At 43.2% G+C, this 27,580-nt stretch overlaps 1 protein-coding gene across 2 annotated transcripts; it reads left to right on the forward strand.

The window, feature by feature from the left end:
• Positions 1–3,999: 3,999 nt before the first annotated feature.
• Positions 4,000–27,015, forward strand: LOC106609363 (guanylyl cyclase C-like). 2 transcript variants are annotated; one of them, XM_082977835.1, is made up of 28 exons: positions 4,000–4,062; positions 4,425–4,706; positions 6,229–6,341; positions 6,438–6,505; positions 7,044–7,256; positions 7,505–7,626; positions 7,846–7,945; positions 8,251–8,365; positions 8,488–8,629; positions 11,054–11,136; positions 11,219–11,327; positions 11,837–11,918; positions 12,103–12,205; positions 12,298–12,360; positions 18,588–18,659; positions 18,827–18,931; positions 19,014–19,100; positions 19,324–19,456; positions 19,672–19,809; positions 20,040–20,125; positions 20,273–20,364; positions 23,926–24,084; positions 24,253–24,445; positions 24,788–24,962; positions 25,122–25,220; positions 25,331–25,425; positions 25,554–25,630; positions 26,569–27,015. In XM_082977835.1, exons 2-28 carry the CDS (start codon positions 4,499–4,501, stop codon positions 26,819–26,821), a joined length of 3,285 nt encoding a protein of 1,094 aa, XP_082833961.1. In that variant the 5' UTR covers positions 4,000–4,062; positions 4,425–4,498; the 3' UTR covers positions 26,822–27,015. The 2 variants fall into 2 exon arrangements, with proteins under 2 accessions (XP_082833961.1, XP_014063604.3); XM_014208129.3 differs by lacking the exon at positions 4,000–4,062 and having other exon boundaries at positions 4,077–4,706.
• The last annotated feature ends 565 nt before the right edge of the window (positions 27,016–27,580 follow it).

A 27,580-nucleotide genomic window follows, 5' to 3' on the forward strand; every position in this document is an offset into this window, starting at 1 on the left:
AAGATAGATAAGCCATGGGGTTAAACATTAAAAAAATTATAATAAATACAGCAAGAGTCGCAGCACAGAATGAAGAAATAAAACAGCACTAAAATGTGTATTGGTTAGTTTCACCACTGTTGTTAGGGAAAACAATAACATTTATCTTAACTCCCCACCAATCAATACACTGCTTCGGTTGAAAACACGGTATAGATAAAAATCTTTCCAGTCATTTTTTATGAGAATGTCAACTTTGCTTCTGTCTAATCTATCCTCCAAACTGTCAACTATCCTCCAAGCCTACATAAAAAAGAAAACAATATCTTAATTAATTAAATACATACAGTTGAATTCAGAAGTTTACATACACTTAGGTTGGCGTCATTAAAACTTGTTTTTCAACCACTCCACAAACTTCTTGTTAACAAACTATAGTTTTGGCAAGTCAGTTAGGACATCTACTTTGTGCATGACACAAGTAAGTTGTCCAACAATTGTTTACAGATAGATTATTTCACTTATAATTCAATGTATCACAATTCCAGTGGGTCAGAAGTTTGCATACACTAAGTTGACTGTGCCTTTAAACAGCTTGGAAAATTCTAGAAAATGATGTCATGGCTTTAGAAGCTTCTGATAGGCTAATTGACATCATTTGAATCAATTGGAGGTGTACCTGTGGATGTATTTCAAGGCCTGCCATCAAACTCAGTGCCTCTTTGCTTGAAATCATGGGAAAGTCAAAAGAAATCAGCCAAGACCTCAGACATTTTTTTGTAGACCTCCACAAGTCTGTTTCAGCCTTGGGAGCAATTTCCAAACACCTGAAGGTACCACATTCATCTGTACAAACAATAGTACGCAAGTATAAACACCATGGGACCACGCAGCCGTCATACCGCTCAGGAAGGAGACACGTTCTGTCTCCTGGAGATTAACGTACTTTGGTGCTAAAAGTGCAAATCAATCCCAGGACAACAGCAAAGGGCCTTCTGAAGATGCTGGAGGAAACAGGTACAAAAGTATCTATATCCACAGTAAAACGAGTCCTATATCGACATAACCTGAAAGGCCGCTCAGCAAGGAAGAAGCCACTGCTCTAAAATGGCCATAAAAAATCCAGACTACGGTTTGCAACTGCACATGGGGACAAAGATTGTAGTTTTTGGAGAAATGTCCTCTGGTCTGATGAAGCAAAAATAGAACTGTTTGGCCATAATGACCATCGTTATGTTTGTAGGAAAAAGGGGGAGGCTTGCAAGCCGAAGAACACCATCCCAACCGTGAAGCACGGGGGTGGTAGCATCATGTTGTGGGGGTGCTTTGCTGCAGGAGGGACTGGTGCACTTCACAAAATAGATGTCATCATGAGGAAGGGAAAATTATGTGGATATATTGAAGCAACATCTCAAGACATCAGTCAGGAAGTTAAAGCTTGGTCGCCAATAGGTCTTCCAAATGGACAATTACCCCAAGCATACTTCCAAAGTTGTGGCAAAATGGCTTAAGGACAACAAAGTCAAGGTATTGGAGTGGCCATCACACAGCCCTGACCTCAATCCCATAGAAAATGTGTGGGCAGAACTGAAAAAGTGTGTGCGAGCAAGGAGGCCTACAAACTTGACTCAGTTACACCAGCTCTGTCAGGAAGAATGTGCCAAAATTCACCCAATTAATTGTGGGAAGCTTGAGGAAGGCTACCTGAAACGTTTGACCCAAGTTAAACAATTTAAAGGCAATGCTACCAAATATTGATTGAGTGTATGTACACTTCTGACCCACTGAGAATGTAATGAAATAAATAAAAGCTGAAATAAATTACTCTACTATTATTCTGACATTTCACATTCTTAAAATAAAGTGGTGATCCTAACTGACCTAAGACAGGGAATTTTTACTAGGATTAAATGTCAGGAATTGTGAAAAACTGAGTTTAAATGTATTTGGCTGAGATGTATGTAAACTTCCGACTTCAACTGTACATACAGAGCCCATCAGAAACATGTGATCAGATTGTTGGTCAATAACCAGACTTTAAACCTGCTATTAAGCATTTTCCTTAATAGATAAGGACCTCCTGCTCAGGTCCATGAAAACAATGCATGTACTGACACACTCACACACACACCCCTAGACACATGCATGAATGAACGTACAAATGCACGCACGCCACACACACACACACAAGCTAACATATACACACAGAACTAAGTAAACCTAATGGTCTGTCCTCTTGACTTGCCATATTGATGAATGAGATGTGCAGGTAACGGGGGAGGGGGGCGTGGGAAATAAGGCCATAGCCGGACATAATGTTTGTCTAGAGGTGTGTCCACAGACAGGATGATCTACAAGGTGAGCTGTTTTGGTGAAACTCAGCTGAGATCACCTTTTGACAATAGCCAGGCATTGGTGTGTTCTGTATCTGAGTAAACAAGTGTGTCCATCTATTATGACTAGGTGTGCTAAACCTGACTATACTGGGAGGGAGGGAGGGAGGGAGGGACAAGGAGAGAGAGAGAGAGAGAGAGAGAGAGAGAGAGAGAGAGAGAGAGAGAGACAAGGAGAGAGAGAGAGAGAGAGAGACAGGAGGAGAGAGAGAGAGAGAGAGAGACAAGGAGAGAGGGAGGGAAAGAGATGCCTTCACATGGTTATGCTCTTGTCACGGGAATTTTCAATCCCAATGATGATAACTAAACAATCATTTAAGCTTTGACTAATCCCTGTGGTTTGTAAGACCCCGGGTTTAATAATAATTAGGCAAAGACTCAGATTCTGCAAAACGTTAGTTCTTTATTCACGAGAGCTCTAAAGTCAACCAAAATGTGAACAGTCTTTATAACCCCATATATGCACACACACACACACAAACAGTAGGTGGGCTGTATCTTTTTCCACAGTTCACATTCCTCGTTTATCACTATTCTACCAGCTTGGCAGTTCCTTGCCGTTCCTTTCCCTCCCTAGATTAGAGGGGCCTTGACAGGGCCTCTTTCCTGTCGTAAGCTTTTCAGAGTTCCAACCAGGTCATGTGTAGTTCAATTGTCCTCTATTTTCTCCACTACACATTTCTCACCCTTAACTTGTCTCAAACATACATTATTGGATTATAGTCTAATAATTCTAATCATTTCACATAGTTAATTACGTTTCAGGGTGGAATTCTTTAGTCATTACTTTAAACATATAAATTCCCTTATCAGCTCTTATCTCGGCTGCCATTTGAAACAGAATGTAGAATTTAGAATTAGCTTTGCAATTAGAAACCCCAATTTTCTGTCTTAACATTGTTTGAACTGAAGTCGGAGTAGTTGCTCTACAGCTAAGAAAATGGTACATAAAGTCAGGATGTTTTCATCTTACTGTCAAACTAATCACTTCAAAAAGTAGGCTATCTGCGCATATTTGTACAAGATGAAGGGAAAGATACATTTGTTACAAAACACCAAAAAGTGTAATGACATTCGGCAAATGTCATTAGGTCTACACTCTTGTAGCCTGAATTAATTAATGCATCTTGCTGACTAAAGGACTTTTTTCGTAGAAAGAACATTTGGGACATCTGAATACGTGCTGGAATACATTGTTTTTTGTTTTTTAAATCATGACACAGAGGTGGAGGGCTTCCGTTTAATTTGGAATACGGTTTTATTTTCATATTTACCACTGTAGCAGTACAAATTGCATTTTAAAGAAATTGTTTAGCCCTCCCTGGCCCCCAGTAATTCCCACTGCCCCATAGGCCTACATGCCCTCTACAGGCCTATGGCTGTGTACTGGCCTGTGTGTATTGTCATACAGTATATGGTGGTTGTGTGATGTGCAGGGTTGAGGGCAATTCAGAAAGCAAACCCAATTCCAGTGTACTTCCTGAATTAACTGGAATTGAAAAGGAATTGACACGATCCCTGATGATGTGAAGTGTGTATGATTATTGGTTTATATGGACCTTGGAACAATGGTGAGAAGGTTGTTATTAGCTGACCACCTCCCTCAGGCTGTGTGTTGATTCCAGTTGTTCATTAACAGGTGAGTTAGGAAAGCACACGTGAGTTGCCAAATCTAAGAGGAACAAAGCAGGTGTGTAAATCCATATATCTTTTTTTTTTTAAACAAAGCAGTCAAGAGATTTCATAGTCAGTCATTACATTTAAAAAAAACATTGGGATATTCTGGGAACTACATTTTCATAGGCTTCATAGGTTTTTGCACACAGATTTTATGTTTTCTTTTCAAACTGGAAAAAGTGTCTGGACTGAATGGAACATATGAAAGGAATATAGTGTCAGAATATTGAGATATTTGGAATGCAGAATCAAAAGGGGTGACAAGTAACAATCTTTTTTGTTAAGTTTTTACTTTTTGGAATTAGTATAACATTTCTGGCAATTGGATTTTGCCAACCCACAGCTCAAATGCCTTGTAATTGAACATCTCAACAGAATTGACAAGAGAACAAGTCGTCGAGGCTGGAAAATCCAGACTCACTTTGTGAAACGTTGGAACAGTCCTCAGAATGGCTTATAGAGGTTTGTCGCTGTGGGTCTGCTGGCTGGTACTGATCGTAGGACGATGCGAGGCGACCTACCCACCCTGTCTGAAAGGGATCATGATGAACGTGGTTCTGCTGGATGACGACATCTCTCCCTGGAGTATGAAGTTTGTCCGTGGTGCTGTGGAGCGTGCGATACAGCACGACGCTGAACTCACCTGCTGTCCAAATGGTAAATGGAATCATAATTGTACAACTGTAAATGAATAGTGAGATTACACAAGGTTGCTGGTTCATGTCCAACCACGGCTGATTCCCCTTAATTGGGAGTATGCAAGCACTTATAGGGCAGGCTATAAAACAACAACACCATAGGTTTGCAGGGGTATTCAACCAGGATACTGCAGGGAGTCTGCTAATTACTCTCACTGGAGCATAGCCGCTGGAAGTAGGGGTGCTGAGCCCTGATAAATCAGAATCATAAAAAAAAGAATAATAATATAATTTTCACAAAAGTAGTGTAAAGGGGACCTTTACATCAAAAAGTGCAACGTTTTGGGCAAAGACAAAAACATCCACATCAAATTAAATATTTCTCTTGATCAAATAACATGGGAACAACCACTTTTTGTGCAGTATTAATTTACCATCCTTACAAACCACTTAATGTAAATGTACATTACTGTATTGTACATAGGCTGGTCATCTAGGTTTGTACCTGTAGACTTTCCATCACAGAAAACAATGCAAAATACAGTAATTGAGTATATTGAGACATCAAGTGGTTTGTGATGATGTGATGTGAGGGTGTGGCTCAGTTGGTAGAGCATGGTGCTTGCAATGTAAGCATTGTGGGTTCCATTCCCACAGGGGACCAGTATGAAAATGTTGCTCTGGATGAATGAATAGACCCTTTCAGTTTTCACATATAAATAAATTGCATTTGCAAAGAATTTTCACAAGTATTATCAGATTAACTGTTTTGTACAGATAATTATCAGACTCAAGTTACAAATGCTCGTAAACACTCAAAAACATTTAGTACATTTTTTAAAACACAAAAGTAGTGCACTGGGCCTTTACTAGTCCTGTATTAGCGGCTTCAGTGCGGGCAAAAATCCCCCCCACCCCTCACACCCCCACCCCAAACTACTTCCTGCAGCTATGCACTGAGGTATCTGACATAGTACCAGTCACAGCAAGTGCCGCTGGCTGCTGGCAAGCTTTCTTGACTTGGACATTCATTTTTGCCAACACATTGCTAACCTTTGTTTAACCAGCTAAACAGCTGCTATTAGTGAACATGTGTTTGGAGATACCGTTGTAGTTAAAAATAAAATAAAATGATATTGGTCGCGTACACATATTTTTAAATGTTATCGCAGGTGCAGCGAAATGCTATTAGTCTGTTCGAGTTTACACTTCTTCCAATTATAATGTGGGGACTGGGGAGGTTGATTACCAAATATATGAATACTTTTTTTTTGATTACTTGTCCTTGCCATTATCATTCACCAGATGATAAGAGAAGATGTGGGAAAAAACATGTTTTGCTAACATATGATGGGGGTTGCTGGTTTGCCAGTTTGCCTGGGCAGGGGTCCCTGAGCAAGAAAAGGTTGAAGAGCCCTGGTTTATAACGATATTCTAGGCCTAGCTGTCATCGAGTGTTGATGTTCTTTGGCTGAATCACTATCTGTGGGTCCACAATCTGTGCTTCATCATTATGATGTATTGGCATTGTCTTTGCCAAGGAGTGAAGCGCAACCTGACTGCCAACTTTCGAGGGCTCGAGACTAGTTTGTACAGCAATAAAGGCTGCCGAAGCAGCACCTGTGAGGTGGTGGAGACCGTGAAGAACCTAACTGTGAGTGTTAACCAACTCACACACGCACACAGAAACACACATACACTCACTGTGTCGCTCAAATATTCACATATCTAAGCTGCTTCTCTGTTTTAGAGGACAGGGGAGGTGGGCTGTGCTCTGCTGGGGCCCACCTGCACCTATGCAACCTTTCAGATGGTTGAGTAAGTGTTGATTTGATATGATTTGTGTTGTCGTGGCACCCTATCTCTTTCTATCCCTTTTACTTACCTCTATATATCTTTCTCTCACTTGTATCCAAATCAATTACTCTTGTAGTTACATTCTAATAACAGAAATTATTTAAAAAGTTCTCCCACTCTCCCTGTGTATTTGTCTGTCTGTCTGTCTGTCTGTCTGTCTGTCTGTCTGTCTGTCTGTCTGTCTGTCTGTCTGTCTGTCTGTCTGTCTGTCTGTCTGTCTGTCTGTCTGTCTGTCTGTCTGTCTGTCTGTCTGTCTGTCTGTCTGTCTGTCTGTCTGTCTGTCTGTCTGTCTGTCTGTCTGTCTGTCTGTCTGTCTGTCTGTCTGTCTCTCTCTCACTCTCTCTCTCTCTCTCTTTCTCTCTCTCATGCCCCTCTCTCTCTCTCGATCTATCTCCCTCCTCCCTCTCTCTCCCTCTATCTATCTCCCTCCTCTCTCTCTCTCTGTCTCTCTCCCTCTCTGTCTCTCTCCCTCACCCTCTTCCCTCTATCTATGTGTCAGTCTTGAGGTTGGTCTGGAGCTCAAAATCCCCATCATCTCAGCAGGCAGCTTTGCTCTGTCCTGTGACTACAAAGAATACCTGACTCGCATACTTCCCCCCGCACGCAAGATCTCCACCTTCTTTACCAAGTTTTGGGACTTCAACAATGATATCAAACCCAAGTGGTCCACAGCCACCCTCTATAAGAAGCAGAACACTGAGGACTGCTTCTGGTGAGTGAGTCACTTGTGAGTCGCCTGTGAGTTCCTTTTGAGTCACAGGTGTCCTGACTTGTTTGTGAATTCTTTTAAGTGTAATTATGATGGAAAAGGGTGACGTGGATATGAATTAGACATGTGATTCTGTATGTTCTAATCTAATGGACACTTAAATGACTTTGAGATGATTTATTTGTGTTTATTATATTTGCTTAGATGTGATGTTGATACTGATGTCATGGTATCTGCCCATCCCTCTCCAGGTATATCAATGCACTGGGTACAGCTTCAGCCCACTTTTCCTTACACATCAAAAAAACAAACGTCATAAGCAAAGCAGAGGACCTTAGAAAGGAATTAAGCTCCAAAAATAGGACTAGCAATTGTAAGTAAGCCCACAACATCTAACAAATCGGGAGCATTGACACATACTGTAGATAGGGCAGTGAACAGATACCAACAGTCTCCATTTCTAACATACTGTAGATAGGGCAGTGAACAGATACCAACAGTCTCCATTTCTAACATACCGTAGATAGGGCAGTGAACAGATACCAACAGTCTCCATTTCTATTTAATTGACTCTCTCCTCTTCACTGTGCAGTGTTCATAGTGTGTGGGACACCAGAAGATATCGTGGACCTGAAGAATGGAACTATAGAGGCTGATCCTAGTGTTGTCTTCATCCTGATCAATCTTTACAAGTTAGTCCTCTCTCTCTCTCTGTGTCTGTGTCTCTCCCCCTCTCTCCCTCGTCGTCCTCACCACCTACAACGTGTTCGCTGGGTGGAGGGGTGTGTGAGAGCATTACAGCTCTTGATTTGGGTCTGGTGAACTGCAATGCTCTCTCTCTCTCCCCAGTCTGTTATTTGTCTTTGTGTTTTCATTTTTTCCTTGTAAAAAGTTCAGAAAGGCTTAATATTGTGATCGCCATGCTTCAGGGAGTGTTTGAGAGCACCAGTGTTTTCACTGTCACTGTCATTGACAATGAACCCATGACTCCACACAGTGATAAGTACTACACCAATAAGTCCTCTATCCCTGCTATGAAGAACGTGTTGGTTCTCACCATGCCCAACACTAGGAACTATACTGTGGACACAGACCTGGGCAACAATGTGATGGTGAGACTCCCTGCTGGGTTGAGGCCCTGTCTATCAATGTACTCTGAGGTGTCCTATTCATCCTATTCCCGATATTGTGTACTACTTTTGACCAGGGCCCAATAAATCTGCCTTCTGTCCAGATGAATGACTACATGGCAGCGTACCATGATGCAGTGCTGATGTTTGGTCAGGTGATGAGGAAGCTCTGGAACAAGCCTGAGTCTGAGCTCAACCCCATGGAGGTAGTCAACATCAACCACTTCAGAAACGTCTCCTTTGACGGTAAGAGACCAAGAAGCAACACATCAAGCTGTGTGGTCTGGCCTGGAGATGTGGCCACCTGTGTGTCTGTGTGTATTGTGTGTGTGTGTGTGTGTGTATATATGTGTGTATTAGTGGTGCACTGGTCAGCTGTTTGTTCACCCACACGCGCCCACAATTGGTAATAACCCAACCACAACCGCCTGATGAAGTGAAAAAAGGACAGTCCCCACCCGACCTTAACCCGCAAATATAGAAAATGCATTGTAGGCCACAGTCAGACACGGCGGAACAATTTTTCGACAGTGGGTGCAGGACTTATTTTGTCTAATTTATATATGTTTCTGCTTCTAATTTCCGGCATTTTGGTAGGCTATTTGTTAGTCAACTTAGCTATAATTAGATATATGCAGCTTCTCTTCTGTCATTATACTGTATGTTGCCCTAGAAGACTAAATAAACCCTTAATAATTGTAAATTGATAGAATGAATGCTTCAATCTAGTTGACATCGGTAACGTTTTCTCTGTCATCTCTCCTTTTTTGGCAGAGCAAAGACGCTTCAGGGCTGGGGAGAAAATACAATAACAAAAACAAATGGGAAAGATTTTCTGTGCAAAATGTTTGAACGGTTGTAATAAAATAGAAAGCTGTGAAATCGACCCAACATGTTTCTGATCAGATTTCAGTTCGGCTTGGATGCACATTTTATGTGTATGAAATACAATCAGCTTTTATTATGCTGATAAAGACAGCACCTCTACAGACGGTCCCTAACTGCACATTCACATTCTATCAAGATGCTGATACAAAGAAATCATATTTCTCCACTCCTGTTCCCAAGTCAAAATTTAGATTTGGTGTGTAATTTTGCTGCAAGAAATGCTTAATTCTGCAGGAATTAATATTATGGCTATGTGAGAGGTTATAGACCTACGGTGTCCAGATTTTTTGGGGTTAAATTGACTCTACTGGGAGTTATCTTAACCCTCGAGAGAGTGATATGTTCCCTGGAGTTAGTGTTGATAACTGGAGTTCATTGGGATGGAGTACTTTTAACTCCATAAGAGTAACCAGAGACAGGGAGTTAAAACTATCAAGTTATCCACATATCTGGGAGGGGCCTCATTGTCATATTTCCCAGCATGCTCTGTTGCACAAATTGTTTCGATATCTGTGGTTTTGAACATTGATGCTTTTAATCTTATGCTACACAAAGATAAGAAATGTAAATCTGTAAGTGGTTGGATTTCTAGCAACCGTTAGTGAGATAGTTGTTCCAGTTGACATGGTGTAGGTGGTCTCCATCATGCGTACTTTTGGTCATACTCTGACAGTTGTGAGTGTCTTCCTGCAAGTTGGCTTCCAACATACTGTAGGTTGGATATCACATTTCCAACCACCATATGGTGATACATTGAGAAATATTCAAATAAGGCTTTAGACTCTTATAACTCTTATAACTCAAAGGAAGTACATTAAAAAGAAATGTACTCTGTAGTTGACTGTTAATTCAAAAACACAGAAAATGTGTAAAATGGCAAGGGAGTTGATTAAAAACAACACTGAAAAGAGTAAATTGGCAAATGGAGTTAAATTTAAGCAACTCTGATAATGAAAGAAAAACCTCAATGTAGTCTATAGAGATATAAATTGCATTTTTTTCTCTTTGTTCAATCCGCCCGCCACCCACCCGCCTTTCATACACACAATATTTAATGAGTCAACCGACGCATCAATAGAGTGTGTGTTCCCAATCATGTCTGCACAGGAGCACGTGCCCCCTCAGATTTTCCTGTTTAACATTTATTATTGTAACATTTTTGGTTATTGTTTCTCTGTAATACTACTAGCCACCTAGCAGTTTTATGAAATTGGCTTTAGCTAGCCCAGATAGGTTCCCAATCTTCCAACTAGCTACCAAGAAGCCATTTCACGGGTTCCATTAGATACCACAACTACAAAGCCACATTGTAAAAATTCATATTATTTTTTGGTGGGGGTCTTAATTTAAGATTAGGTATAAGGTTAGCAGTGTGGTTAAGGTTAGGGTTAAGTTTAGGTTTCGGTTTAAAATCTGATTTTAAGAACAGAAATTGTAGAAATAGGCGGGGTTTAGGACTTTGTGGTTGTAGTAAGTAATGATGACCCCATTTCAGTTTATCAATGTAGATTGCAGGATAAAGCTGTTTCAGGTGTTTGAAAAATGCAGAATTCTCCACCCCTCAGCTATCCTCACGTATTTTGTGCCCCCTCAGATTTTTGTGGTGCATGACGCCCCTGTGTGTGTGTGTGTGTGTGTGTGTGTGTGTGTGTGTGTGTGTGTGTGTGTGTGTGTGTGTGTGTGTGTGTGTGTGTGTGTGTGTGTGTGTGTGTGTGTGTGTGTGTGTGTGTGTGTGTAGGTGTAGTTCTGTGTAGTGTAAATTGTGTATGTGTTTCCATGCAGGCATTGCAGGCCACTACAAGCTGGATGACTATGGGGACAGAGATGTGAATTTTTCAGTCATTTACACCACCACTGACCACAAGGTAGGTCAGCTATCATGTATATCATATGATTCTATTGTGTCAAAGTTAATGTTTTAACATAAGTCCTCTCCTATCTCCGCAGTATGAAACTTTATTTATATTCAACACCGTCTACAACTACACCAAGGTCGTTAACAATAACCCATCATTCATCTGGGGCAGAAGCCTCCCAGATGACGCTCCATCCCAGCGTATGTGCTCAACACACACACACACACACACACACACACACACACACACACACACACACACACACACACACACACACACACACACACACACACACACACACACAAACACACACACACACACACACACACACACGCACGACTCAACTTGTGCATCTGAGTCTGGCTTGTTTTTCCCTATTACATGAGCCACACCCATAGTGACTGGCTTAGTTGGCAACATTAACTGATCATTAGCTGTCATTTCTGATAGATAAGACAGATATGGGACAATCCAGTACAGAACCGGTGTGGAGGGATCAAACTCCAGATTGAATGTACACTAATACCAACTCAATTACCCCCTGGCCTGAACACTCATTGAGACATTTTACAGTTCTGACGCAGTCCTTTTTATTGGTCTGCTCATCGTATCATGGACGTAGTAATGCCTGAGCGAAACAGTGTGTGTGTGTGTGTGTGCGTGCATGCCTAGGTCTAACTAGTGCGGTGTGCCCCCCCCCCCCCCCCAGGTCTGAAGGCGCATGATATCATTGTCATTGTCTTAGCTGTCACTGTGGTGGGGGTGGCTACCATCGCTTTAATCTTCTACAGGTAAGAGTTAGATAACAGATAGCAGCGCAGTGTGAGAGAGGTCTCGCTCATAGAAATATAATTACTAGAACAGGGATCTGGGGTTCCAGCCATCACATATAATTTACTTGAATGGGGATCTCCATTCTAATAATTATATTTCAATGAGGGAGACCTCTCATACTTTGCTGCTATTTGTTACCAGGCGGAACAAGAGAGAGCGCCGGCTAAGGAAGAGATGGTCACACATACACTCTGACCTCATCACCCCGCTGGAGTACAACGAACGCAGCCTGGTCTCCCTCAAGGTCAGCTTGTCATCAGTGTGCGACGACCCCTGAAAGTTAAGTCACATACTCCAGTACGTCTTCTAACCTGTCTCTGTCCGTTTGTTTGTCAGATTGACGAGGACCACAGGAAAAACACAAGTTATAACATCCGCCAAGGACGCTATGACAAAAAGGTAACTCAAACTTTTGTATAAAACCACCAGAGCCATAAATATACTATACAGTATACAGTACCAGTCAAAAGTTTGGACACACCTACTCATTCAAGGGTCTTTCTTTATTTTTACTATTTTCTACATTGTAAAATAAATAATAGTGAAGACATCAACATTATGAAATAACACATATCATGTAGTATCATGTAGTAACCAAAAAAGTGTTAAACAAAAATATATTTTATATTTGAGATTCTTCAAAGTAGCCACCCTTTGCCTTGATGACAGCTTTGCACACTCAACCAGCTTCACCTGCAATGCTTTTCCAACAATCTTGAAGGAGTTCCCAAATATGCTGAGCACTTGTTGGCTGCTTTTCCTTCACTCTGTGATCCAACTCATCCCAAACCATCTCAATTGGGTTGAGGTCGGGTGATTGTGGAGGCCAGGTCATCTGATGCAGCACTCCATCACTCTCCTTCTATATATGTTTGTTAAAGCAACAACCACAGCTCAGGGACTAATACAGAGTCATACACAGTGCATTCGGAAAGTGTTCAGACCTTTTGACTTTTCCCACATTTTGTTACGTTACAGCCTTATTCTAAAATTGGTTAAATAATTTTTTCCCTCATCAATCTACGCACAATACCCCATAATGACAAAGCAAAAACAAGTTTTCAGATTTTTTTTGCAAATGTATTAAAAATAAAACAGAAATATTACATTTACATAAGTATTCAGACCCTTTACTCAGTAATTTGTTGAAGCACCTTTCAAGTCCGGGCTCTGGCTTGGCCACTCAAGCACATTGAGAGACTTGACCCTGTTATGTGTGCCTTTTACTGGGGAGTGGCTTCTGTCTGGCCACTTTACCATAAAGGCCTGATTGGTGGAGTGCTGCAGATATGGTTGTCCTTCTCGAAGGTTATCCCATCTCCACAGAGGAACTGTGGAGCTCTGTCAGAGTGACCATCAGGTTCTTGGTCACCTCCCCGACCAAGGCTTTTCTTCCGTGATTGCTCAGTTTGACGCTGTAGCCAGCTCTAGGAAGAACCTTGGTGGTTCCAAATTTCTTCCATTTAAGAATGATGGAGGCCACTGTGTTCTTGGGGACCTTCAATGCTGCAGAAATGTTTTGCTACCCTTCCTCTATTTCTTTTTTTTTTCTTATGTATTTTGGGTATTTTACCCCCTTTCCTTCGAATTTCGATCTTGTCTCATCACTGCAACTCCCCAACGGGCTTGGGAGGCGAAGGTTGAGTCATGGGTCTTCCAAAACATGACCCGCCAAACCACGCTTCTTAAAACCCGCCCGCTTAACCAGCCACACTGATTCAGAAGGGTTGGTTTAAATGTGGAAGACACATTTCAGTTGAATGTATTCAGTTGTACAACTGACTAGGTATCCCCTTTCCCAATGTGTCAGAGGAAACATTGTTCAACTGACGACAAGGAGTTGGTAGAGCACGATGAGCCATGTAAAGCCCCCCCAGGCCAAACACTCCCCTAACCTGGACGACGCTGGGCCAATTTTGCGCCGCCCTAAGGGACTCCTGATCATGGCCGGTTGTGACACAGCCTGGGATCAAACCCAGGTCTGTAGTGACGCCAGAAGCACTTTGATGCAGTGCCTTAGATTGCTGCGCCACTCGGGAGGCCAACAGTCTTTTATGTGTAATAAATTTGCAAACATTTCTAAAAACCTGTTTTTGCTTTGTTATTATGGGGTATTGTGTGTAGATTGATGAGGAAAAATATTTATTTAATCCATTTTAAATTAAGGCTGTAACGTAACAAAATGTGGGAAAAGTAAAGGGGTCTGACAACTTTCAGAATGCACTGTATATGTAGGTTCAAGCAACAACCATGGCTCTGAGACTGCTACAGAACCATATACACTACTGGTCAGAAGTTTGGACACACCTACTCATTCAAGGGTTTTTCTTTATTTTTACTATTTTCTACATTGTAGAATAATAGTGAAGACATCAAAACTATGAAATAACACATATGGAATCATGTAGTAACCAAAAAAGTGTTAAACAAATCATAATATTTGAGATTCTTCAAAGTAGCCACCATTTGCCTTGATGACAGATTTGCACACGTTTGGTATTCTCTCAACCAGCTTCATGAGGTAGTCACCTGGAATGCATTTCAATTAACAGGTGTGCCTTCTTAAAAGTTAATTTGTGGAATTTCTTTCCTATTTAATGCGTTTGAGCCAATCAGCTGTGTTGTGACAAGGTAAAGGGTGGTATACAGAAGATAGCCCTATTTGGTAAAAGACCAAGTCCATATTATGGCAAGAACAGCTCAAATAAGCAAAGAGAAACGACAGTCCATCGTTACTTTAAGACATGAAGGTCAGTCAATATGGAACATTTCAAAAACTTTGAAAGTTTCTTCAAGTGCAGTCGCAAAAACCATCAAGCGCTATGATGAAACTGGATCTCATGAGGACCACCACAGGAAAGGAAGACCCGGAGTTACCCGCTGCTGCAGAGGATAAGTTCATTAGAGTTACCAGCCTCAGAAATTGCAGCCCAAAGAAATGCTTCACGGAGTTCAAGAAACAGACACATCTCAACATCAACTGTTCAGAGGAGACTACGTCAATCAGGCCTTTATGGTCGAATTGCTGCAAAGAAACCACTACTAAAGGAGACCAATAAGAAGAAGAGACTTGCTTGGGCCAAGAAACATGAGCAATGGACATTAGACCAGTGGAAATGTGTCCTTTGGTCTAGGGCCCAAATTGGAGATTTTTGGTTCCAACTGCCGTGTCTTTGTGAGACACGGTGTGGGTGAACGGATGATCTTCACATATGTATTTCCCACCGTAAAGCATGGAGGAGGAGGTGTTATGGTGTGGGGTGCTTTGCTGTTGACACTGTCTGTAATTTATTTAGAATTGAAGGCACACTTAACCAGCATGGCTACCATAGCATTCGGCAGCGATAAACCATCCCATCTGGTTTGAGCTTTGTGGGACTATCATTTGATTTTCACATCAAATCAAAATCAAATCAAATCCAATTTGATTGGTCACATGGTTAGCAGATGTTAATGCGAGTGTAGCGAAATGCTTGTGCTTCTAGTTCCGACAGTGCAGTAATATCTAACAATTAATCTAACAATTCCCCAACAAGTACCTAAACACACAAATCTAAAGGGATGAATGACAATATGTACATAAGTATATGGATGAGCGATGGCCAAGGGGCATAGGCAAGGTGCAGTAGATGTTATAAAATACAGTATATAAACTCAGCAAAAAAATAAACGTCCTCTCACTGTCAACTGTGTAAATATTTGTATGAACATAACAAGATTCAACAACTGAGACATAAACCGAACAAGTTCCACAGCCATGTGACTAACACAAATGGAATAACGTGTCCCTGAACAAAGGAGGGGTCAAAATCAAAAGTAACAGTCAGTATCTGGTGTGGCCACCAGCTGCATTAAGTACTGCAGTGCATCTACTCCTCATGGACTGCACCAGATTTGCCAGTTCTTGCTGTGAGATGTTACCCCACTCTTCCACCAAGGCACCTGCAAGTTCCCAGACATTTCTAGGGTGAATGACCCTAGCCCTTACCCTCCGATCCAACAGGTCCCAGACGTGCTCAATGGGATTGAGATCCGGGCTCTTCGTTGGCCATGGCAGAACACTGACATTCCTGTCTTCCAGGAAATCACACACAGAACGAGCAGTATGGCTGGTGGCATTGTCATGCTGGAGGGTCATGTCAGGATGAGCCTGCAGGAAGGGTACCACATGAGGGAGGAGGGTGTCTTCCCTGTAACGCACAGCGTTGAGATGACAACAAACTCAGTCCAATGATGCTGTGAAACACCGCCCCAGACCATGACGGACCCTCCACCTCCAAATCGATCCCGCTCCAGAGTACAGGCCTCGGTGTAACGCTCATTCCTTCGACGATAAACGCGAATCCGACTATCACCCCTGGTGAGACAAAAACGCAACTCGTCAGTGAAGAGCACTTTTTTGCCAGGCATGTCTGGTCCAGCAACGGTGGCTTTGTGCCCATAGGCGACGTTGTTGCCGGTATTGTCTGGTGAGGACCTGCCTTACAACAGGCCTACAAGCCCTCAGTCCAGCCTCTCTCAGCCTATTGCGGACAGTCTGAGCACTGATGGAGGGATTGTATGTTCCTGGTGTAACCCGGGCAGTTGCTGTTGCCATCCTGTTCCTGTCCCGCAAGTGTGATGTTCGGATGGACCGATCCTGTGCAGGTGTTGTTACACGTGGTTTGCCACTGCGAGGATGATCAGCTGTCCGTCCTGTCTCCCTGTAGCGCAGTCTTAGGCGTCTCACAGTACGGACATTGCAATTTATTTCCCTGGCCACATCTGCAGTCCTCATGCCTACTTGCAGCATGCCTAAGGCACATTCACGCAGATAAGCAGGGTCCCTGGACATCTTTTTTTGGTGTTTTCAGAGTCAGTAGAAAGGCCTCTTTAGTGTCCTAAGGTTTCATAACTGTGACCTTAATTGCCTATCGTCTGTAAGCTGTTCGTGTCTTAACGACCGTTCCAGAGGTGTATGTTCATGAATTGTTTATGGTTCATTGAACAAGCATGGTGTCAAAGTTGGCTCAAGGAAGCAGGAGTGGTAGAGTCAAGCGCAGGAGACAGAAAAATCTGTGAACACACGTTTAATGGGCATCCACTCAGTACGAAACAAGGTAGGGCAGAGGGCATAAAACAAATGCTCCAAAAACCCAGCTCAACACAAAGCAGGGACGCAGCCCACAATAACCTCTGGCAAAAAAACACAGGCAGAGGGAAACACTCGTTCCTCAAACGATATACGTCCTGACACAGAACAATCAATCACAAAACACAAACCTACCTAGCTAGACTAAATACCCCCCCCCCCCCCCCCCCCCCCAGACCTAACCAACAGAAAGTGAAACAGAGGATCGGTGGCAGCTTGTAGGCCGGCGACGACGACCGCCGAGGAGGGGGCGAGGAGGGGCGCCACCTTCCGTTGATGTCGTGACACATGGAAAACAGTGTTTAAACCCTTTACAATGAAGATCTGTGAAGTTATTTTGATTTTTATAAATTATCTTTGAAAGACAGGGTCCTGAAAAAGGGACGTACATGTGATATGAGTAATGTAAGCAATATTAAAGTGCATTATTTAAAGTGGCATTGTTTAAAGTGACTAGTGATCAATGTATTAAAGTGTCCAGTGATTGGGTCTCAATGTAGGTAGCAGCCTCTCTGAGTTAGTGATTGCTGTTTAGCAGTCTGATGGCCTTGAGATAGAAGCTGTTTTTCAATCTCTCGGTCCCAGCTTTGATGCACCTGTACTGACCTCGACTTCTGGATGATAGCGGTGTGAACAGGCAGTGGCTCGGTTGGTTATTGTCCTTGATGATCTTTTTGGCCTTCCTGTGACATCGGGTGCTGTAGATGTCATGGAGGGCAGGTAGTTTACCCTCGGTGATGCGTTGGGCAGACCGCACCACCCTCTGGATGCTCTCGATTGTGCATCTGTAAAAGTTTGTGAGGGTTTGGGTGACAAGCCAAATTTCTTCAGCCTCCTGAGGATGAAGAGGCACTGCTGCGCCTTCTTCACTGCACTGTCTGTGTGGGTGGACTGTTGGAAAAGCATTCCAGGTGAAGCTGGTTGAGTGTGCAAAGCTGTCATCAAGGCAAAGGGTGACTACTTTGAAGAATCCCAAATATAAAATATATTTTGATTTGTTTTACACTTATTTGGTTACTACATGATTCCATATGCTGTTTCATTGTTTTGATGTCTTCACTAGTATTGTACAATTTAGAAAATAGTAAAAATAAAGAAAAACCCTTGAATGAGTAGGTGTTCTAAAACCTTTGACTGATAGTGTATATATGTAGGTTAAAGCAACATCCACGGCTCCGGAACTGATACAGTGGTCTTGTCAGGTGTATTGTAGTTTCATGTTGCCAGACTCCGTAGACTCGTCAAGTCCTTCACTTTGACACTTGAAGCAGGATCTTGAGGGAGCTGGATATGGAAGTCAGATGCATTGAACCTACTGTTGTTGTCATGGTGATGAAGGTCAGGTGTATTGAGGCTACTGCTGTTGTCATGGAGGTCAGGTGTACTGAGTCTACTACTGTTGTCATGGTGATGGAGGTCAGGTGTACTAATTCTCCTGTTGTCATGGTGATGGAGGTCAGGTGTACTAAGGCTACTGTTGTTGTCATGGTTTCAGATTGTCATCCTGAAGGAGCTGAAGCATTCGGACTGGAACTTTAACGAGAGTCAGAGGATAGAACTCAACTCGGTGAGTCACCGATTACACAGCAAGTTTGTCAACGTAGAGTAGGCTACTCAAGGGTATCAAGTATGCATTTTTATGTGTGTTCATGTGGTATCTTTTTATTTTAGTTTTTATATTTGATTTGATTATAACTCCTATTGCTTATCATACCTATCCTTCCTGATTTACAGCTTCTGCATATTGACTACTACAACCTGACTAAGTTCTACGGCACAGTCAAGTATGATCACGGTGTGTTTGGGGTGTTCGAGTACTGTGAGAGGGGATCCCTAAGGGTGAGAAACACACACGCAAACGGCCACATGCGTGCACACACGCATGCACACACACACTTTGACTTTTCACCCTCTTCTTCAGTATGTGCTGAATGACAAGATCTCGTACCCGGAGGAAACCTTCATGGACTGGGAATTTAAGATCTCTGTCATGTACGACATCGCTAAGGTGAGCAGGCAACAACTCTAGTCTGCTGTTGGTTTGTATGAGCTCAGAAGATGTCAACTCAAGATGACCTGTGAGATGACCTGACCCCAAGCTGGAACCATAGACAAGAATTTTGATCTAGTCAATATTGATATACATTTCTGAAAGTGCTTCGATCCGTTTGGCAACATTGAGTTATTGAAATACAGTAAGTTGAAAGACAAAACCTCCTTCACCTCCACAGGGTATGTCCTACCTCCACTCCAGTGACATCCAGGTCCACGGCCGTCTCAAGTCCACTAACTGTGTGGTGGACAACCGCATGGTGGTCAAGATTACTGACTTTGGCTGCAACACCATTCTAGACCCAGGCAGAGGTAGGAACTATTTCTTCTGTAGGTCTAGCTTGCTAGCATAGTTAGCATTCATGCCATACACATCCCCTGATGTCTGTCTGTACTAGGATATGTCCCCTTATTTTTTTTAGCTATTTTCGTTTACCTATCCTCCCCTATCCCGTATCCCCTCACTCCATCACTCTATTGTCCATCCTTCCACTCCCTTCTCTCCCCCGCCCCTCTCTCTCCATCAGACCTGTGGACAGCTCCAGAGCACCTGCGAAGACAGGGGATCTCCCAGAAGGGGGATGTCTACAGCTTTGCCATCATCGCCCAGGAGATAGTTCTCAGGAGGAGCACCTTTTACACCCAGGACTGCTCCGACCGCGCTGGTAAGACACATTCATATATAACACTTTATATAGAAACTTGCAACAGAATCAATGCATTCGTTTTACTATACTGTAGTCACCCTTGTTTAGAATTTGGCACTTTGATGTGGTGCTGCAGTTCATTCTGGGGAAATATCAACCCCTCCTGGCGAAATGTAGCATTGTTCAGTTGAGTGCCACATAGAGTAGCAGAAAAACAAGACGCTCACATGCTGTTCTGTCTTCATCAGAAAAAATGGCCAGAGTGCAATACCCCAGCGAAACCTATTGCAGACCTGATCTGAATGTTGAGACTGCAGGAGAAAAAGATTTGGAGGTAAGATTGCCATTTCTTTGTTTGTGTGTTTATCATAGAGAGAGAGACAGAGGAAGGAGGGAGGAACAGACTTACAGTATAGAGAAAGATATGTAAAGAGATTCTAAAATCCACTTTTTTTCTTTCATGCCTCTTTCATGCCCACAGGTGTACATGCTGATGAAGATGTGCTGGGATGAGGACCCAGAGCGAAGGCCTGACTTTAAGAAGATAGAGAGCTCACTGGGGAAGATCTTCAGGTACCAGCTACCTACTTTTATCTCTATTTTATTGGATAGAGCTAAACACTTGCCAGGCCATTTTATCAGAAAGGTGAAAAATCTTGTCACATACACATGGTTAGCAGATGTTAATGCGAGTGTAGCGAAATGCTTGTGCTTCTTGTTCCGACAGTGCAGTAATATCTAACAAGTAATCTAACAATTTCACAACAACTACCTTATACACACAAGTGTAAAGGGATGAATAAGAATATGTACATATAAATATATGGATGAGCGATGGCAGTGCGGCATAGGCAAGATGCAGTAGATGGTATAGAGTACAGTATATACATATGAGATGAGTAATGTAGGGTATGTAAACATTATATAAAGTGGCATTGTTTAAAGTGAGTAGTGATACATTTATTACATCCAATTATTAATTATTAAAGTGGCCAGAGATTTGAGTCTGTATGTTGGCAGCAGCCTCTCTGTGTCAGTGATGGCTGTTTAACAGCCTGATGGCCTTGAGATAGAAGCTGTTTTTCAGTCTCTCGGTCCCAGCTTTGATGCACCTATACTGACCTCGTCTTCTGAATGATAGCGGGGTGAACAGGCAGTTGCTCGTGTGGTTGTTGTCCTTGATTATCTTTTTGGCCTTCCTGTGACATTGGGTGATGTAGGTGTCATGAAGGGTAGGTAATTTGCCGCCGGTGATGCGTTGTGCAGACCGCACCACCCTCTGGAAAGCTTTACGGTTGTGGGCGGAGCAGTTGCCGTACCAGGCCGTGATACAGCCCGACAGGATGCTCTCGATTGTGCATCTGTAAAAGTTCGTCAGTGTTTTCGGTGACAAGCCAAATTTCTTCAGCCTCCTGAGGTTGAAGAGGCGCTGTTGCGCCTTCTTCACCACGCTGTCTGTGTGGGTGGACCATTTGAGTTTGTCCATGATGTGTACGCCGAGGAACTTAAAACTTTCCACCTTCTCCAATACTGTCCCATCGATGGGACAGTATTGCTGTTTCCTGAGGTCCACGATAATCTCCTTTGTTTTGTTGACGTTGAGTGTGAGGTTATTTCCTTCACATCACACTCCAAGGGCCCTCACCTCCACCCTGTAGGCTGTCTCGTCGCTGTTGGTAATCAAGCCGACCACTGTAGTGTCGTCTGCAAACTTGATGATTGAGTTGGAGGCATGCATGGCCACGCAGTACAGGAGAGGACTGAGAATGCACCCTTGTGGGGCCCCAGTGTTGAGGATCAGCGGGGTGAAGATGTTGTTTCCTACCCTCACCACCTGGGGGCGGCCCGTCAGAAAGTCCAGGACCCAGTTGCGCAGGGCGGGGTCGAGATCCAGGGTCTCGAACTTAATGACGAGTTTGGAGGGTACTATGGTGTTGAATGCTGAGCTGTAGATGAACAGCATTCTTACAAAGGTATTCCCCTTGTCCAGATGGGTTAGGGCAGTGTGATTGTGATTGCATCGTCTGTGGACCTATTGGGGCGGTAAGCAAATTGGAGTGTGTCTAGGGTATCAGGTAGAGTGGAGGTGATATGATCCTTGACTAGTCCCTCAAAGCACTTCATGATGACAGAAGTGAGTGCTACGGGGCTATAGTCGTTTAGCTCAGTTACCTTAGCTTTCTTGGGAACATGAACAATGGTGGCCCTCTTGAAGCATGTGGGCACAGCACACTGGGATAGGGATTGATTGAATATGTCCGTGAACGCACCAGCCACACCAGGACGCGGCTAGGGATGCCGTCTGGGCTGGCAGCCTTGCGAGGGTTAACACGTTTAAATGTTTTACTCGCGTTGGCCATGGTGAAGGAGAGCCCACAGGTTTTGGTAGCAGGCCGTGTCAGTGGCACTGTATTGTCCTCAAAGCGAGCAAAGAAGTTGTTTAATTTGTTTGGGAGCGAGGCGTTGGTGTCCGCAACGGAGCTGGTTTTCTTTTTGTAATCCGTGATTGACTGTAGACTTTGCCACATACGTCTCGTGTTTGAGCCGCTGAATTGCGACTGTACTTTGTCTCTATACTGACGCTTAGCTTGTTTGATTGCCTTGCGGAGGGAATAGCTACACTGTTTGAATTCAGTCATGTTTCTGGTCGCCTTGCCATGATTAAAAGCAGTGGTTCGCGCTTTCAGTTTTGCGTGAATGCTGCCATCAATCCACAGTTTCTGGTTAGGGGTTTTAATAGTCACTGTGGGTACAACATCACCGATGCACTTGATAATCTTTTGCACAATCTTTTGCACATCTACCATTCCAGTGTTTAATTGCCATATTGTAATTACTTCGCCACCATGGCCTATTTATTGCCGTAATTCCCGTATTTTACCTAATTTGCACTCACTGTATATAGACTTTTTGTTTTCTTTTTTTCTACTGTATTATTGTTCATTCCATGTGTAACTCTGTGTTGTATGTGTCTAGCTGCTATGCTTTATCTTGGCCAGGTTGCAGTTGCAAATGAGAGCTTGTTCTCAACTAGCCTACCTGGTTAAATAAATGTGAAATAAAATTAAAATAAAATAATAAACTCGCTCACCGAGTCAGCATATACATCAATGTTGTCTGAGGCTATCCGGAACATATCCCAGTCCACGTGATCGAAGCAATCTTGAAGCGTTGAATCAGACTGGTCAGACCAACGTTGAACAGACCTGAGCATGGGCGTTTCCTGTTTTAGTTTCTATCTATAGGCAGGGAGCAACAAAATGGAGTCGTGGTCAGATTTTCCGAAAGGAGGGCGGGGGAGGGCTTTGTATGTGTCGCGGAAGTTAGAGTAGCAATGATCCAGAATGCTGCCAGCCCGGGTCGCACATTCGATATGCTGATAAAATGTAGGGAGCCTTGCTTTCAGATTAGATTTGTTAAAATCCCCAGCTACAATAAATGCAGCCTCAGGGTATATGGTTTCCAGTTTACATAGAGTTCAGTGAAGTTCTTTCAGGGCTGTCGAGGTATCTGCTTGGGGGGGCTGTGACTATAATACACGGCTGTGACTATAATTTAAGAGAATTATATTGGAAGATAATGCGGTCGGCATTTGATTGTAAGGAATTCTAGGTCAGGTGAACAAAAGGACTTGAGTTCTTGTATGTTGTTATGATTACACCACAAATCGTTAATCATGAGGCATATATCCCTGCCCTTCTTACCAGAGAGATGTTAGTTTCTGTCGGCGCGATGCGTGAAGAAACCGGGTGGCTGTACTGACTCTGATAACATATCCTGAGTGAGCCATGTTTCCGTGAAACAGAATGTTACAATCTCTGATGTTTCTCTGGAAGGCAACCCTTGCTCGAATTTCGTTTATCTTGTTGTCAAGAGACTGGACATTGAACAAAGATGGTAAAATATCTCTGTAACATGATAAATGGTCAAAATGGAGTTGTAGAGATATGAGTGAGAGGGAGCATGGTTATGGTTTGCAGTGCTTCAAAATAACATTCATATTTAATTACTGTAGAGCTGCACCCTTCCCTTCATTTAAGAGACATTTGAGAAACATCTCACAAGGGCAACACCTACATTGAAAAGTGGTGTGTGTATGTGTGTGTGACTGATCCTTTCTTCTGTTCTCCACAGTAACCTGCACAACCAAGCTAATGAGAGTTACATGGACAACCTGATCCGTCGTCTACAGATGTACTCCAGGAACCTGGAGCATCTGGTGGAGGAGAGGACAGCGCTGTACAAGGCTGAGAGAGACAGGGCCGACTGCCTCAACTTTATGCTGCTGCCTGGGTCAGTCAACAACAACAACAAAAATAAACATATCCAAACACAATTCAATGCTCCTGTTGTTTTATTAAGTGCAATGTTTTGACCAGAAGGTCGTTGCCAGACTGCACAACCAGAAAACCACTTTAAGACCAGCAAATGACTTCTATCTCTCTCTTCCTCTCGCTCCAGTCCTGCGGTGCGTTCTCTGAAGGAGACGGGCATAGTGGAGCCGGAGCTGTTTGAGGAGGTGACGGTGTACTTCAGCGACATCGTGGGCTTCACCACCCTGTGCCAGTACAGCACCCCCATGGAAGTGGTGGACATGCTCAACGACATCTACAAGGGATTCGACAGCATCCTCGACCACCACGACGTATACAAGGTTAGGTTAGGGATAGGGTTAGTGTTGTGGGTTAGGGTTAGTGTTGTGGGTTAGGGTTAGGGTTGTGTTTGAAGCTAGGGTTGAGGGTTTGGGTTGTGGTTTAGGTTAAGGTTGAGGGTTAGGGTTGTGGTTGAAGCTAGGGTTGAGGGTTAGGGTTGTGGTTTAGGTTAGGGTTGTTGTTGTGGTTTCGGGTTAGGGTTGTGGTTGAGGATAGTGTTAGAGTTGAACTGGGATGGTGACATGAAGCTAGGGTTAGGGTTGAGGCTAGAACTAGGGTTGTGGTTGAGGCTAGGGTTGGGGTTGTGGTCCAACCTAGTCCAATCTTCTTTTTTGTCCTGTCAGGTGGAGACCATAGGGGATGCGTACATGGTGGCATCGGGGTTGCCGCGGCGGAACGGTAACAGGCACGCGGTGGACATCTCACGCATGGCCCTGGACATTCTGGCATTTATGGGGACCTTCCAGCTCAGACACCTGCCAGGGCTACCTGTGTGGATCCGCATTGGGATGCACTCAGGTACCCCTAGCTCCCCAAGTCCCAATCCTGAATTCATGACACCTCCCTCTCTCTCCTCTCCATATTATCAAGCCTTCTTGGTCTCTGCTCTTAACTTCCCTCACTCTTTCCCTCTGTCTGTTATCAATACCCCCTTTACGCTTGCTACTTGTTTCCTAGGCCCCTGTGCAGCAGGAGTGGTGGGGATAAAGATGCCCAGATACTGCCTGTTTGGAGACACAGTCAACACTGCCTCTAGCATGGAGTCAACGGGACATCGTAAGCAGGCTACAGGAACACTAGAGATATCCATACCAACTCTATATCAACAGTTCATATCAGCTGTCATAGCAGGTGAGTAAAATACAACTCTGTCTCTCTCCATCCAGCCCTGAGAATCCACGTCAGTCAGCCCACCATCAGCATCCTACAGAGGACAGAATGCAAGTTTGAGTACAAGAAGAGAGGGGAGACTTTCCTCAAGGTATGGACATGGCACATGCCACTTTGCCATTTGTCATGATAGAATCATACAGATTCATTTGTACTGTATAGTACTCTTGTCTACTGTGTTGAATATTATAGAAGATTGTACATGTGTGTGTATCCCAGGGTAAAGGCACAGAGTTGACCTACTGGTTGACAGGTGAAACAGGAGAGGACTACAACCTGCCAACGCCACCGACAGCGTGAGTTAACCTCCTGCTACTGTAAATGCTCCCCTATAACTGTACATCACTAGAGCTACATGTCATATTTACATCTATATTATCAACTTCTACATTCTCTATACTGACAGAGCTTGTTTGATTGCCTTGCAGAGGGAATAGCTGCACTGTTTGTATTCAGTCATGTTTCTGGTCGCCTTGACATGATTACAAGCAGTGGTTCGCGCTTTCAGTTTTGCGCAAATGCTGCCATCAATCCACGGTTTCTGGTTAGGGAAGGTTTTAATAGTCACCGTGGGTACAACATCACCGATGCACTTGATAATAAACTCGCTCACCGAGTCAGCATATACATCAATGTTGTCTGAGGCTATCCGGAACATATCCCAGTCCACGTGATCGAAGCAATCTTGAAGCGTTGAATCAGATTGGTCGGACCAGCGTTGAACAGACCTGAGCACAGGCGGTTCCTGTTTTAGTTTCTGTCTATAGGCAGGGAGCAACAAAATGGAGTCGTGGTCAGATTTTCCGAAAGGAGGGCGGGGGAGGGCTTTGTATTCATCACGGAAGTTAGAGTAGCAATGATCCAGAATGCTGCCAGCTCGAGTCACGCATTCGATATGCTGATAAAATTTAGGGAGCCTTGTTTTCAGATTAGCTTTGTTAAAATCCCCAGCTACAATAAATGCAATAAACTCTATACAAACAGTTCATATCAGCTATCATGGCAGGTGAGTAAAATACAACTCTGTCTCTCCATCCAGCCCTGAGAATCCACGTAAATGCTCACCTATAACTGTACATCACTAGAGATACACGTCATATTTACATCTATATGATCAACTTCTACATTCTATGTCCTTCTTCCATTTGTAGGGTAAACAGAGTTCATTAGAGCTAGATATCTATGTAGATCTATATACTGTAATTAACTCCTATGTCCTTGTCCCTCCCTGCAGGGAGAACTGCCAGCGTCTGCAGCAGGATCTGGCCAAGATGATCCAGGAATGTCTGGACAACCGTTCGCTGGGGTCAGAGGTCATGGAGAAGAGGAATACCTTGTCCATGAGGCAGAGGAGGGCGGGGAGGGACGGAGGGGAGCAGACAGGAGAGGAGGAGGAGGAGGAGGAGGAGGAGGAGGAGGAGGATGACGATGACCAGCCGGCGTACCTCCATCTGGCTACCGTCGACAACTTCACTACTTTCTTGTAGATATTTTGATCAGGAGAAATATGGTAATTATTCCAATAGAAGTGACCTTAGATTGTGTGAAAACTATCTACATACGTATGTAAATCTGTGTGAAAACGAATAACTATATATATATATAGAGAGACCATTGTTGATTATTTTTTTTACCCTGAAAAATAAAAACAAGATATCATTTCTCATTTAAAAACAAATTACATTGGAGCTTTATTTCTTTATGTGGTTATATTTACAGTTGTTGGAATCATTCCTGTACAGCAGGTTACCAATGTAGTAGATGGGACTGAAAATATTGATCCTGTACAGCAGGTTACCAAAGTAGTTGACGGGACTGAAAACATTGATCCTGTACAGCAGGTTACCAAAGTAGTTGACGGGACTGAAAACATTGATCCTGTACAGCATGTTACCAAAGTAGTTGACGGGACTGAAAACATTGATACTGTTTCATTGAACCTGTAATTGTTCATTGAAGCATTACAATTCCTAAACGTCATGGATGTCTGAGATGTTATAGGTGTATCTGAGTACATTGAGGCTTTAGTTGAAGGGAAGGAAGCTCACACTCGCGCTGATTTTCTACAGTGAATTATAAATGACAATGAACAATTGAGATATTTACATACTGAATAAAAAATAAACATTTAGCATGACTGCAGTTACTGCTATACCCATGAAAAAATGGCTGTATAAAGATAATGCACTGAAAAACAAAATCAACCCTGGATATTGTAACAGCATTGTATGCATAAGAAAAACAAT

This window comes from Salmo salar, chromosome 01, assembly GCF_965601325.2.
Source record: "Salmo salar chromosome 01, fSalSal1, whole genome shotgun sequence".
NCBI classification, from domain to species: domain Eukaryota; kingdom Metazoa; phylum Chordata; class Actinopteri; order Salmoniformes; family Salmonidae; genus Salmo; species Salmo salar.